This window comes from Tasmannia lanceolata, unplaced genomic scaffold (assembly GCF_043159265.1).
Source record: "Tasmannia lanceolata isolate RefF3 unplaced genomic scaffold, GAP_Taslan_0.1 ptg000011l, whole genome shotgun sequence".
NCBI classification, from domain to species: domain Eukaryota; kingdom Viridiplantae; phylum Streptophyta; class Magnoliopsida; order Canellales; family Winteraceae; genus Tasmannia; species Tasmannia lanceolata.
Genome location: NW_027518688.1, coordinates 16,307,330 through 16,320,567, shown reverse-complemented (window position 1 = coordinate 16,320,567; position 13,238 = coordinate 16,307,330). Strand labels below are relative to the sequence as shown.

General features: G+C 40.2%; 1 protein-coding gene across 1 annotated transcript; it reads right to left on the bottom strand.

Moving 5' to 3' along the window:
- Window positions 1-571: 571 nt before the first annotated feature.
- On the bottom strand, window positions 572-11,970 carry LOC143886488 (protein EARLY-RESPONSIVE TO DEHYDRATION 7, chloroplastic-like). Its single transcript, XM_077390479.1, has 4 exons — window positions 10,593-11,970; window positions 9,499-9,665; window positions 2,067-2,151; window positions 572-1,073 (listed from the first exon to the last, which is right to left on the bottom strand). The coding sequence occupies exons 1-4, from the start codon at window positions 11,570-11,572 to the stop codon at window positions 881-883; spliced, it is 1,425 nt and encodes a 474-aa protein (XP_077246594.1). The 5' UTR covers window positions 11,573-11,970; the 3' UTR covers window positions 572-880.
- Window positions 11,971-13,238: the final 1,268 nt, after the last annotated feature.

The window sequence follows — 13,238 nt, the reverse complement described above, 5'->3', positions numbered from 1 at the left end:
TGATCTGACTGATGATATCATTCAAAACTCTTGGACTTCCCATATTCTTTTTGCTTCTAAAAAAACAATTTTTTATTTTTACCGCCTTTTCTACTGACACTGGTTGTAGATTGAGACAGTCGGAGATATCCTTTCTTAAAGCTTTTCCAGGATTGATGCAAGATTTAGCTTTTAATTTCTGCTGACATGCCCTTTTTCCAGGCCTAACAAATTTCCCTTTCAATGATGGGATTAACCGTTTTGGTGTATCTATCGGTTTTTCGATTCCCAAATTAGAGAATAATTCAAAATCTGGGGCAGATCAGTCCAACGGCTCTTTTACCTTGGATATGACAAATTTACTCCCCGAGAGTCTGGGACTGTCCAACAGCCCCAATGTCATTTTTGAACCCTGATTCCATTCATTTTTTAACCAAATGCTAGAATCACATGGAATCAGAATAGGATGCTGATTCCAATTCCTCATTCTGGCAATCCAAAACTCACTCTCTGTAACTGACCTCTAACACGATTAGATCACCTCCCAACAAAATTCTTCCAAATCACATGTAGGAAGCAAGATACCAAAACAAGAGGGTGGAAATATCAACTCTCATACATAGAAATATGATAAAATCATTGTACTACAAAAAATCTAATCAGAGATGCACATATATCAAAATGGCTTCATATAGATAATATGAAGAGGCAAATGAAAGAAATTCAACCTAAACATGAAAACCCAACCAGTATTTAGTATTTACAATGTAAATTCTACAGCAGTCTGAGGCAGTAAAGTTCCACAAAAATATATGCAACAATGGCAGCAGAAGGGCCTGATAAAAGTTCCATAATTTCTGAATGCATAAGAAAAGCCCCACCTCCACTACACTCTTCCCCCTTACTTGGACTTGGACTTACTGGAGGCTGCTTTGGCGGCAGCTTTAGCGGCGGATTTCGCTATTGTTGAAGGTTTTATGACACTCTTTGGATTGAGCGCCCTTCGTATCTTGAATACAGCCCAGGCGGTTCCCAGAGCATGCCCAGCAGCATCAAGCCCTTCGTTCGTTAACTCTGCTGCTTGTTCACCATACCTACAACAGATTTGTGTAAATTTCAAACTTTGACATATTCCAAACAGTAACCACAGTGTGTTTTTTTTTAAAGGTAGAGTAACCACAGTTCTTCATGTTCTTTCACCTAATACAACTAGAAACAGAGAAGCCATGATAAACTTGGTGGATGATAGGTCAAGAACAGAGTAGAAATTTTGAAAAGATTGAAACAAGACACAAAGGCATCGTGCAAACTTTTGGTGTGGACGTGATGCAATTGCTTACTGATAAACAATGAGACATTTTCACAATAGAAGCATAACCAAGTCAACAAGGAACTTTTTGGGGCGGACGTGCTACTGATAGCATAGTCACAAATACCTCCGACATTTTTAAAATATTGCTATTTTTTTTTTTTAATAAAACGACATAATCCAGAAAATTTCCCAAGATTTTGAAAAATAATAGAGATGTTTATATTTTATTTTTCATCACAAAAATATCGTAATAAATTCACGATAGTATTTGTTCTTTCATATATTTTATAGATTTCATTTTTTTCAGTTTTTCCCGATATAAACCCAAAATTAAAAAAATTATGTCACAAGATACAGTTTCCGAGAAATTCCCAACACAGATGTGTGATTGTGCATGATACCTGTACTTACCAGATAAACAATGAAACTTTAAAAATATGTACCTATTATGAGAGAAACTGGTGCAAATCAAGCAGAAAATCCACTTTGATTATTTTCATTAATACTAACAAACTGGGTATCTTATCGATGTCTCGTACACACACCCACTTCAATAATTACGAAGAAATTTCATCCAACCAAAGAGAGTGGGCAACAGATATCTAAGGAAAACCAGAGCAAATACTTGATTGTTTCAGTATACGTATGCAATGCGTTCTCGCATTCCAGCAAATACAAGATTGAAGAATGGTCTCGTTGAGACATGTTGAACTGCATATCACTATGTGAATTCTAACAAGGAAATACACAAGGCAAACATGTGCAAAGAAATTACCTGTGAGATACAAGGCCAGTTGTCACAGTTGACGATGTTGACAATACATTCTTTCCAGCTACTTCAAAGGCATCACAGACCTTGCCTGTTTTTCACCAGTAAAAACAAATCCGTCAATATTTTGAACAAGAGGCACACGGTCAAGAACTTTTAGCATTTCAAGTAAACGGCAACATTTGCACTGAGAAATCCTAGGAAAATTAGCACATGCAAAACAAGAAGGGATTTGCTAGGGACCAAAGGCATTTTGCGGAAGCAGCCGGTCCGCAAAATGCCCTCTGCGATGGTCCCTAGCAAATCCCAAACAAGAAAAAGCCCAAAAGAGAAGGATAGATGCAACGTTGCAAGCACACAAGGTTGCTATTTAATTATAATGTGAGCAAGATATAACTACTCTTTTCTCAGATAACCAATGAACTGTTAGAAATTTCGACCCAATGTCTCGAATTCAATAATGCTACAAGCCCAACTTACGGCTTCAAAAAGGTCTGACATCTTGTTAAAAATGTTAAAAAATTGCATTTTGACCAAATTTCGGCCGAGCATACACAAATTCTAAATGCCTGTTTAATTGGAAGGATAAAAATCCAAGATTGGAACCTAGCTGATCTGTGGAAATGGGCAAGATGGTTCTGGGACATTCCTACCCTTGCCATGCCCAACATTCTTGCAAAGAATGAGGTGCTTTTCATGTTTGAAAATGTGGAGTTGGCTTCGAGAATTCTGAAGTTGGGGGGGGGAAGGCCTATAGCAATTACCTCCTCTCTCTATCCGCGTGGAATCCGGAATACCAACAAGGGGCAAAGGCACTTTGGGTTAAATTTTTTGGGATTCCTCTTCACGAGTGGGCAACATCGCCCGTGGAAGCTTTAGGGAGAATTTTTGGACCTGTTTTGGAAGTAAAGATGGAAGGAGATCATGGTGACTATATGAGTTATGTATCGGCAAAAATATACACAACAGAATGGCAGCTATCCAAGCCCTTTGTCCATCCTCAGGTACAAAATAGAAGATTCAAAATAGGCATTGAAACTCATGATCCTTCGGCATTGGAGAGTATGACGTCTCCGATTTCTGCAAAAACTATCAAGGAAGCATCCCTTAGAGTGGCAGGGCTCCCGGCGCCACGGGAGTCGATTTCGGGATTGCCGTTGGCAGGCTCTAATACAAGTCGGCCCAATTCTTTGCGGAGGCGCACGACGGATCCTGACCGTTCCTTTGTCATCCATGATGACAGGGTGGTTGACGGTGGGAAATCTGTTGATTATTTTGACAATTGGCCCCCTACACTGCATCGATCGGTCAATTCGGATCTTGGTAATCCTTGGGGGTCCCACAGGACGAGTTTAAATCCCAAACCCCAAACTTTGGGCGGAACTTCCAAGACCTGTTGGTCGGTGTTAAGGTGATTTTTAGAATGATGGATTGGAGAGATTAGGGGTGCAACTCGGGTCAGGTTGGGTCGGGTTGAGGCTAAGCGACCCAACCCGGAAACCTCAACCTCCAACCCTAACCCAACCCGACTCTTAACCCGGTTTGGTTAACCCGACCCAACCCGGATTTGTTTTTCGCCAACCCGAACCCGACCCGACCCAACCCGATTTCCTAAGTCGGGTTGGGTTGGGTTGGGTCAAGTTGACCCGCTGAGCAGATGCTTATTACCTAGAAAAGCAAAGCAACCTATCATTGTTCCACTCTACTGGCACCATACATCATTCATTTTCAAAGTCTATATTTGTTTTGTCTCTTTCTTTTTTACATAATACAATTATCAAATCTGAATATGAAATACAAAATGAATTAATGAATCAATTATAGATTGTGGTTTCCAATTCAGCAACATTCGAGAAACCCCCAAAACGGCAAAACTCATAAAAAACGTGAAATATCAATAAATATTACTATATTAGTTAGGTTACGGGTCGGGTCGGGTTGCCCATACCCCAAACCAACCCAACCCGATTTTCGGTCGGGTTGACAATTCCCAACCCGAACCCAAACCCAACCCGGAAAAGTTCAACCCAACCCGCCCAAAAAATCGGGTTGAACCCATCAGATTCAGGTTGACCCGACCCAAGTTGCACCCCTAGGAGAGATAGTAAAGGAATTAAGGAATGTGGAGGAGTTGCTGCTAAAGAAGTGTTGGGGTTTCTTGAGGTTGTTTGAGAAGGACGATAGATGTAGGTTGGAATGATCTTAGCGCAGGGCAGATGGTTGGGCATGGTCGGGGAAAGCTTATTTTTGGATTGATTGTAGAGTAAGAGCCGCACATGGCATGGTGCAGGAAGAAAGGACCCAGATTTTCATTGCTTTTGCTCCGTCCTTATGGTTCAGGGTATGCCCTGGCCAGCTTTATTTGAATACTATGTAATGCCAATTGGGACTCCTGGTCCCTAATGTAACTTTCATAGTATCAATGAAAATATGTCATCTTTAAAAAAAAAATCTCCTATTCCCAAAAATTCAAGGTTTTTGCTGGAATAGCTGTGTTTCCATTAATTTTATTAATTTGTTGGAGAGGAAGGCATCCTGGTGCACTTCCCAAATGATTTTTGATGCCTTGGGTATTTTGGGAATCCATTCTTGATCTTTTAGAAGGATTAAGGTACACCCGCCATGGTGAGCGGGGTCAAATGCTTTGGTCTATCTCTCCGTTTGTAATGGCATAGATCATTTGGGAAGAGAGGAAAGAAAGAATGTTAAAGGGTAAGAGTTTATCTGTTGGGTGGTTAGTCCTAATTCCTAAACACTAAAAGATTGATCATTAGTCAAACTCTCATTAGGAAATACTTTTGGGAAAGCTCAGCACAAGACCTCTTCAGAAAATGGAAAGAAGGAGATCATACAAGGTAAGTACTAAATCAATCAAAAAAAGTTACAGGGTAAGCATTTCTCAAGGAGAGGAAGTGTGCACAAAAAGGACTCCACACCACAGATACACCATATGATTAAGTCTAACATTGACTGCTGTTGGGGAATCGAACGCCAGTAGCTGATAGCATATTTATTGATGATAAATGTGAGATTTTTTTGCATTCTTATGGCGCTCTGTGTCTTCTGCAAAGAGTTAGAAGAGAGGTTATGGGTTGACAGGACTCATTGAATGTTATTTGTCAGACAACTCAGAGAAAATCTGAGGCCATGACATTAGCTCACATTATTGATGAGGTTTAAGAAGTTTGTGGAGGAAAAGATATTTCCTTCCCTCATGTTATTAAAGAAACAAGCAATATAAATGATACCTTAGAAAAAGAGGGTTGGGGAAATTTCTATTCCTATTATATGTTTCTTCTTTCATTTAATAAAGTGGTTCATTATTGTTAAAAATTAAAAATAAATAAATAAATAAATCTAACATCATGGCATATTTATTGATGATAAATGTGAGATTTTTTTGCCATTCTTATGGCGCTCTGTGTCTTCTGCAAAGAGTTAGAAGAGAGGTTATGGGTTGACAGGACTCATTGAATGTTATTTGTCAGACAACTCAGAGAAAATCTGAGGCCATGACATTAGTTCACATTATTGATGAGGTTTAAGAAGTTTGTGGAGGAAAAGATATTTCCTTCCCTCATGTTATTAAAGAAACAAGCAATATAAATGATACCTTAGAAAAAGAGGGTTGGGGAAATTTCTATTCCTATTATATGTTTCTTCTTTCATTTAATAAAGTGGTTCATTATTGTTAAAAATTAAAAATAAATAAATAAATAAATCTAACATCATGGCATTATAGGCAGGTACAAGCAAACTCGATTTTTTTATTGAAAATTGACATTTTTTATTCGGGACAAGTCCCCTAACAGGCTATAACAATACCACCCGTACATATAGTAGGATTACCTTACATATCCATTATATGCTACCCATCCGTGCCCCCACCTTACAGTACCCAATAGCCTGACTTGTATCAGATCCAACAAGAGTGCCATATTTGTGGGCCCCTCTAAGTCATAATATGTGTCCGCCATGCCACAACAAACTTCTCCACCTCATCCTAGCTGGCGATTTCAATTTTCAAAAATCCCGAAGTCGTAGCGCTATTGTGCGCCCCAAACCGTGCACGATAGCCATTTCTTCTAACATACGCTAGGCCATCTTCTTCGGTTGCATATCCAGAGAGAGAGAGAGAGAGAGAGAGAGAGAGAGAGAGAGAGAGAGAGAGAGAGATGGTAGTCTTCTCCGGCAACTACTCCCGCCGGCCACCACCTACTCCACGGTCACCACCTCTAGTCCCTCCAACATCTCTTCCACAAAAGCCATCCTTCTCCACCTCCTAAACCCAGCCACCACTACCATCTTCTTCAAGATCTAACCCCACCCAAGGTTACCGGGATCGCCCTCCCACCCTCCGACCCGCGATCCGGGGTCGCCGACCCCAAATGTGGTGGGTCGTTTTCGACCCGGATCACCAAAAATGGCAACCCAGGCGACCCACAGGTAAGGGAGAGATGCATAGAGAGAAATTGGAGGGAAGAAAGGGAAAGAGAAAAAAAGATAACAACTCTCCTTCCGAGCTTTAATCTAATCATAGCTGAAGGCCAGAAAAAAGAAGAAATCGAGAAGTAAAGAGACTAACCTGAAACAGATGTTGGTTCGACAAAAACTTCTACTAAAGATCGCCAACCGAAAAACATCCATGTACAGTATTGAAAAACCTCCTTCCTTGCATTCTCCTTGCTTTTGCATAGAGAGAGAGAGGGGGTTTGTAAATGGCACAAGAGAGGAGGGAAAAAGGAAACTGTTGATGGCATGCAGCCACTTAAGAACTCTAAACAAAAAATCCGACCAAAATCGTATTGATATTGGCACTACAAGTTTTAACCTATTTTTTAAACGAGAAAAGAGTAGGTACTCCTTGGAGTAGATAACTTATCTACTCCCTAGCTTAAAATAACAGTTGGGGCCACATTGTTTGGGTGATCCAAAGCATTCATTTGATGGGCCCCCGCATAGATTGGGTGTGCCCAAAAAATCAGCTCGATAGGATCATCCTAACCCTATGAACTGTGGAGGCAAAAAATGGATAGATTTGTGCAGGTTTATACACGTCTATTTTTGCCTCCACAAGTCATAAGGTTAGGATGATCCTATCGAGCTGGTTTTTTTGGCACACCCTATCTATGTGGGGGGCCATCAAATGAATGCTTTGGATCACCCAAAAAACGTGGCCCCAACTGTTATTTTAAGCTAGGGAGTAGATAAGTTATCTACTCCAGGGAGTACCTACTCTTTTCTCTTTTTAAGCAGTTGTCGAATGTTAATACCATTCCCAAAAATTGATATTGGCACTACAAGTTTTAATCTCTTCTTTAAATAGCTGTTAAATGTGATTACCTTTCCCAAAAACTGCCAGCAGCCACCAGTTGATATGCCAGCTTGACTGCCATATTTAAGATAAGCCTTAACAATGCTTTAGCATCTCTTGGCATAACATTAAACTAGAGAGACAAAGAGAGCACCTGAGCGACCCCATATAGCGAACCAAACTTAGCCTACCCTCATTGTACAGCGAACCGGGCTACTATCATACCCGATACCGCGTACCGGAACGAACCACGTTCCAGGTAACGTTGACCCCACCTCCACCATCCCATTTTGCCATTGTTAGCTCAATAACCCATCTTCACCACCCGATCTCCGGCGGACTTCATCTCGCACCACCACCACCAATCCCCGACAGACCCCCATTAAGTCCAGCCTCAATAGCCTCCTGACGGCCTCCACTGCCTTCATATTCGATAACCCACGGACCTTCCACGGCCTCCAAATCTGGCATCCAGCCTCGCTTTGTCTCCATGGCCTCCAGATCCGGTCTCCACGGACCTTCCAGATCCGGCCTCAATGGCCTCCACCCGTCCTCCACGAACCAGATCCAGTCTCCCGACGCCCTCACCACGGATCTCAAGAGTTTGTTTTGGCCTCTAGACAGCCTCCACCGCCTCCAGACGGCCTCGACGCAGTTGCTGTTAAGTGAACATGTCAACAACCATTACTCCAGTCCCGATTGAGCTTTGATGAGCAAACTCGATTTAAACTACCCAATTCATGCCCCGAATCAACACCCACAATCCAAATCCTAAATATAGAAACTTGGAGCACCCAAAAGCAACTAGCTCGGTAGAGGAAGAGAAGCCCCAAGAGAGCAAAGATGATTCGGTCCAAGCCGCATCAATGACAAACTGAAACACCAAAAATCTTCCGATACACCTCTCACCTCCCATCAACACCACAACAAAGGCTTCTTATCACAAAGTCCATTAACGTCAATCCCAAATCCTAGGTATAGGGACTTCGAGTACCTATAAGCAACTGAATTAAGGTTGGTATGAGAGGATGAGAAAACCCAATAGGGCAAAGAAAAAGAGGCCAAGCCACATAATGACATAGAAAACCAAAAACGTTCGATGACTCATTCTCCATCACCATAATAGTAAATGGTTTTTGTTTTCCATTAAGGTCAACTTTAGCACCATCACATCAAAAATCACACAAACATGTTTAATTGATCAGTCTCCTAAGATCCTAGATACTTACAGCTACATATTTGCAAGCTTCCCTCCATAGCGACATCCCAGGAGCACTTTGAGCTACTAGCATGCACTTCCAATTAAGTTAAGGAACCATCATGAAAAACCTCTATTGGGCATTCTGAACATAGTTATCCCAACAATAAGATGCAACAAGAAGCTTTCCTCATATTTCTTGAGTAATACTGCTAGTATAACAGCTATTTATACAACTAATAATCAATTCAACATCCAGTTCGTGTTTAACGGTCTCTAACCACACAAATGTAGATCGGTCTGGGTACCCAAATGATAGGAGATCAACTAAAGGCTATTCTGTCCTTGTCTTAGTAAAAAAAAAAAAGCTTTGGTCTTTTTTGGGGAGTTAAATTAGCAGGAAGTTAAATAAATAAACACTCGCTTGAATCATAAAGCTGGAATGGGAGTATAGTCCCTCTAGTAGGAATCTTTTGGAGTTGGTAGGCTTATAGAAGAGTTGGAGTTCAGAAAAAAGAAATACAAATGAACTTGTAACTATAAGAGACAGTCCACATTGCATGAAATCCTACGTTCATGAGCAATGGCCCATAAAGGTCAATTTTGCCGTTTTAATCCTGAGAAGTTACACAAGATATGATTAAGACTTTCCTCAGGGGTAATGATTAGCTAGTTGACATATTCCTCCCCAAATCTCTAGGAAGATGCAAGTTCTACCAATTCTTCAACAAGGCCAGCATGATTGAATTCGATGACCCAGCTTGAGATGTTAGTATTATTACAATGACTATGCATTATATGGCTAAGGTATCAATTCATATTTCTTTCTTGATTTTTTTCATGTAAGACCATTTCTGCAGTTGCACCTTCATTTTAGATAAAAATTAAAAGAACTGGAAATAGTAAAATTAAAACAATGAACGTACCAAATCCATCCAGGGAAGCAAGGACAATTTCCCCTGGGAGAAGACTGAAAAACTTCTTGCCCGCTCTCGAATTCACAACAGAGCTTGTGAAGAATCCAGACACCTTCACAACCCCAGATAGGACTCCAGAAACCACTTTCTCTGACATCTTTGAGACCCTCCTAACCCTACAGAAATCACCCATTTATCACAAATCAATTTTTTGTTCTTGACATAAATTGTTCATGAAAAATGGAGAAAATGGAATTCAACACAAATCTTTCCATTCAACTGCAGTTTAAGAAAAGGAAAACGATCTTGACACACTTAAGATTAGGAAAGCCACCATGCAGTTTGTCCTATTTCTAAAAGTTGTAAAAGCAAATCAGATAAGACAATGACACTGCTAGAGAATGTCTAATTATAAGCGTCAATATCATTTCCCTGAAAAAAAAGATCATACAAACACATATCAAAAAAATCCAAAACAAATCTTTCCATTCAAATACAATATAATAAATGGAAAATGGTTGTGATAATCTTAAGATTAGGCAAGTCGCCATTTACCTATTTCTAAAAGATGTAAAAGCAAATCAGACAAATGACATCGTTAGAAAATGCCTAATTATTGGATTGCAGGAATTTTCTGGAAAAGTTTGGAAAGGAGAAATATTTCTAAATTGGCATATTTCTTCACACAAAAAAGATACTTTTACTCAAGAGGTACCCTTCAATTTATGATAATATCACTCTAATTAACCATAAACTTATCATTTCCCTCCAAATAATGGAATTAAAAAAACTTTCCCAATAAGAAATGTTTTTCTTGCAATCCAAACATGTCAATATCAATTCGCTTAAAAAATCATACAAATGCAAATATTAAAAAATTGAATGGAAAATGGTTGTGATACTCTTAAGATTAGGCAAGTGTCAAATACAATATAATAAATGGAAAATGGTTGTGGTACTCTTAAGATAAGGCAAGTCACCATTGACCTATTTCTAAAATATGTAAAAGCAAATCAGATAAGACAAATGACACAATTAGAAAAAGCCTAATTACATCAAAAGCATCTCATTATATAACAAAAAAAACCCATTAACACCCAAACCTTTTAATCCTCTTCATGGTTTCCCGACTAATCTCAGTCTTCTTAGAATTAGGATCCATCCTCCTCTTCAAAATCTCATCTCCCCACTTCAACCTATCAACAGTCACATCACCACACCACAATAACCCCTTTATCAACTGCCCTGACCCCATCGCAATTGCCTTCGCAACATACCCACCATAATCCTCCACATTCGGTGCCAATGTCGTCCAATATGCCGCCGATCTCTCCTCCATCATCTCCTTCTTCGCCCTCGATTTCAAATCCGACGGCGATACCTCTTTCGCCACTGATCCATCTAAAACCTCAGATTTCTTCTTCTCCAAAACCTTTTGCACTGAAAAACTACTATAATGCTCCAAAATCGCATCGAATTCATTCAAAAGACCCTCTTGCCCTTTTGATGCAAATGTCAAACCATAATTCAGTAAATTTTCAGACCCATCTGTGGGACCACCAGAGCTATCCTCCTCGCCGGAATCCGGCGAGTCGGATTTGGGAACATGGAGGGAAAAGAAATAGTGGGATTCGTCTAATTTTACCGCGGCTTCGTCTTTTGTTAATGGCCATTGAATTTCGTCAGAGATTCGGATGAGGACGGCAACGACGTTGTTGCATTGTCGGATTCCGACGACGGTGAGATCGCCGGTGGCGAGTTGGATGCTTTGGTTTTTGTCGATTAGATGGACGATTGCGCCGGAGATTTTGATTAGGGTTTCTTCGGAGGATTCGGTTGGGGAATTAGGGTTAGGGTTTGGAGAATTGGTGGTAATGTCGTCGGGGAAGAGGTTTTCGACTAGACCTTTCATGGAGATCGAAGGGTAGAGTGATGATTGAGAGGGTTTGGATTCATTCAACGGCTGAGATGAATCGATTGAGGGGTAGAGAGATGATGATGATGAGGAGAAAGGGTAATTGCGTTCTGGGTTTGATTGGATCACTGGAGGGTAGAGAGAATTAGGGTTTTGATTATAAGCCATCTCTTTTTAGGGTTAGGGTTTTGGTTTTGTTTGAAGATGAGATTGGATTGATTTATTAGGGTTATGGTTTGGAATGTTGAGGTTGAAGAAATGAAGAGATGGTGGGATGTGGGATTTGAGAAGGGAGTGGCGTTACTAAATACCAACCACGCGTGGCAATTAATCGAAGGAGGAGAGAGATATGCTGACCGTATCTGCCGCGCTTTTTACCAGAAATCTGGATTTTCAGGGCAAGTTTGACGATGATGGGCATCCTACTTTGTAAGAACTACGTTCTTGCCACTGGGTTGGATAACGTTTGCTGTCCCCATTGCATTGATGGGCTTTGTTTTGTAGTAAATACATTTTTTTCTTTTCTTTTGGAGTGGGCAAAGCGAGTTTTACAGCTACCATGTTTTGATAATGACACCATTTGTCTTTATCAACTCCCAAATATCTTAAATGGACCCCATGTGTCTTTCTCGGACACTGACCTTCCCAAAAAGCTATCAGAAGCCGATGAAAAAAAAAGAAGACAAGGTGAGTTAGTCTAACTGTCAAAACATGGTAGTGCAAATATCAACGGAAGGAAAATCTAACCCCATCCCTGCCCCTAACACTATTGCTCTGTTTGGTTACATTTTTTTGAGTAAAATAGCAGGGAATGTAATTCCCTAATTACCCGAGGGGTGTTTGGTAGGAATTTAGCAAAAATTGAAATTTTGACCTCCAGTTATGTCGGCCGGTTATGTCGGCCGATTATGCCGGGCGCTTGTTAGGTGACGTGGAACCCTCGAAATTCGCCGGACGAATTTCTCGAAATTGAAGGAAAAATGGGAGAATTTCTCAGGGAAATTCTTTTTCACTGTAATTGTCATAACTTTCTACTTTTGCTTGTAGTTTTTTCCGTAATTATCATATGTTACTACATTTTGTGATATTTTTTTCGTAATTTTCAAACTTTAAAACCATTTCTAGGCAATTTTTCATTTAAAACTTTATAACTTATGCTATTTTACTTTTTTTTAATGTAATGATTACCATTTTTTTTTGCTTATTTTTGCTTTTACTAGCAACCTTTGCCCATGTGCGCATCTTTGCACCAAGGATGGCCACATGCCGAGAAGTGGCATAAGAGAAGTTTGCTAGCAAATTCCTATAAAAAAAAGAATGAAATGTTAACACTACTGTTTTCTTATGAGGGCACTCTCACTTTATTAAAAGTACGGTATGGCCCACACCATAGGATGATCCAAACCGTCCATTAGATGGGCCATAGCCTAAATAGGTTATGCTCCAAAAATCATTTCCCTAGGATGATCCTAACCCTCCAATCTGAATGTTAGAGGGTTGATCCTAACCCTCTATAGATCCGAGGGTTAGAATCAACCAATGGAAATAATTTTAGGGCATAACCTATTTAGGCTATGGCCCATCTAATGGACGGTTTGGATAATCCTATGGTGCGGGCCATACCGTACTTTTTATAAAGTGAGGAGTGCCCTCATCAAAAAACAATAGTGCTAATAACATTCCCCAAAAAAATCTTAAAAAATACGGTAAAAACCATGCACATCTCCTACACCCAACCAAACAACGTCGGGGAGATTTGCTCACAATCTCCCCGTTGACTGATTTCCTTTTGATTTCCCTTTGACTTCTTCTCTAAATCCCCCCAACATCTACC

What these genes read in the sequence shown, in the direction of transcription:
- LOC143886488 (XM_077390479.1), bottom strand. Translation starts at nt 11,572, where the DNA reads ATGGCTTATAATCAAAACCCTAATTCTCTCTACCCTCCAGTGATCCAA. An exon ending in ACCATGAAGAGGATTAAAAG is followed by an intron (nt 9,666 to 10,592) that starts GTTTGGGTGTTA and finishes TGATTTCTGTAG; the next exon opens with GGTTAGGAGGGTCTCAAAGA. An exon ending in ACTGGCCTTGTATCTCACAG is followed by an intron (nt 1,074 to 2,066) that starts GTAATTTCTTTG and finishes AATCTGTTGTAG; the next exon opens with GTATGGTGAACAAGCAGCAG.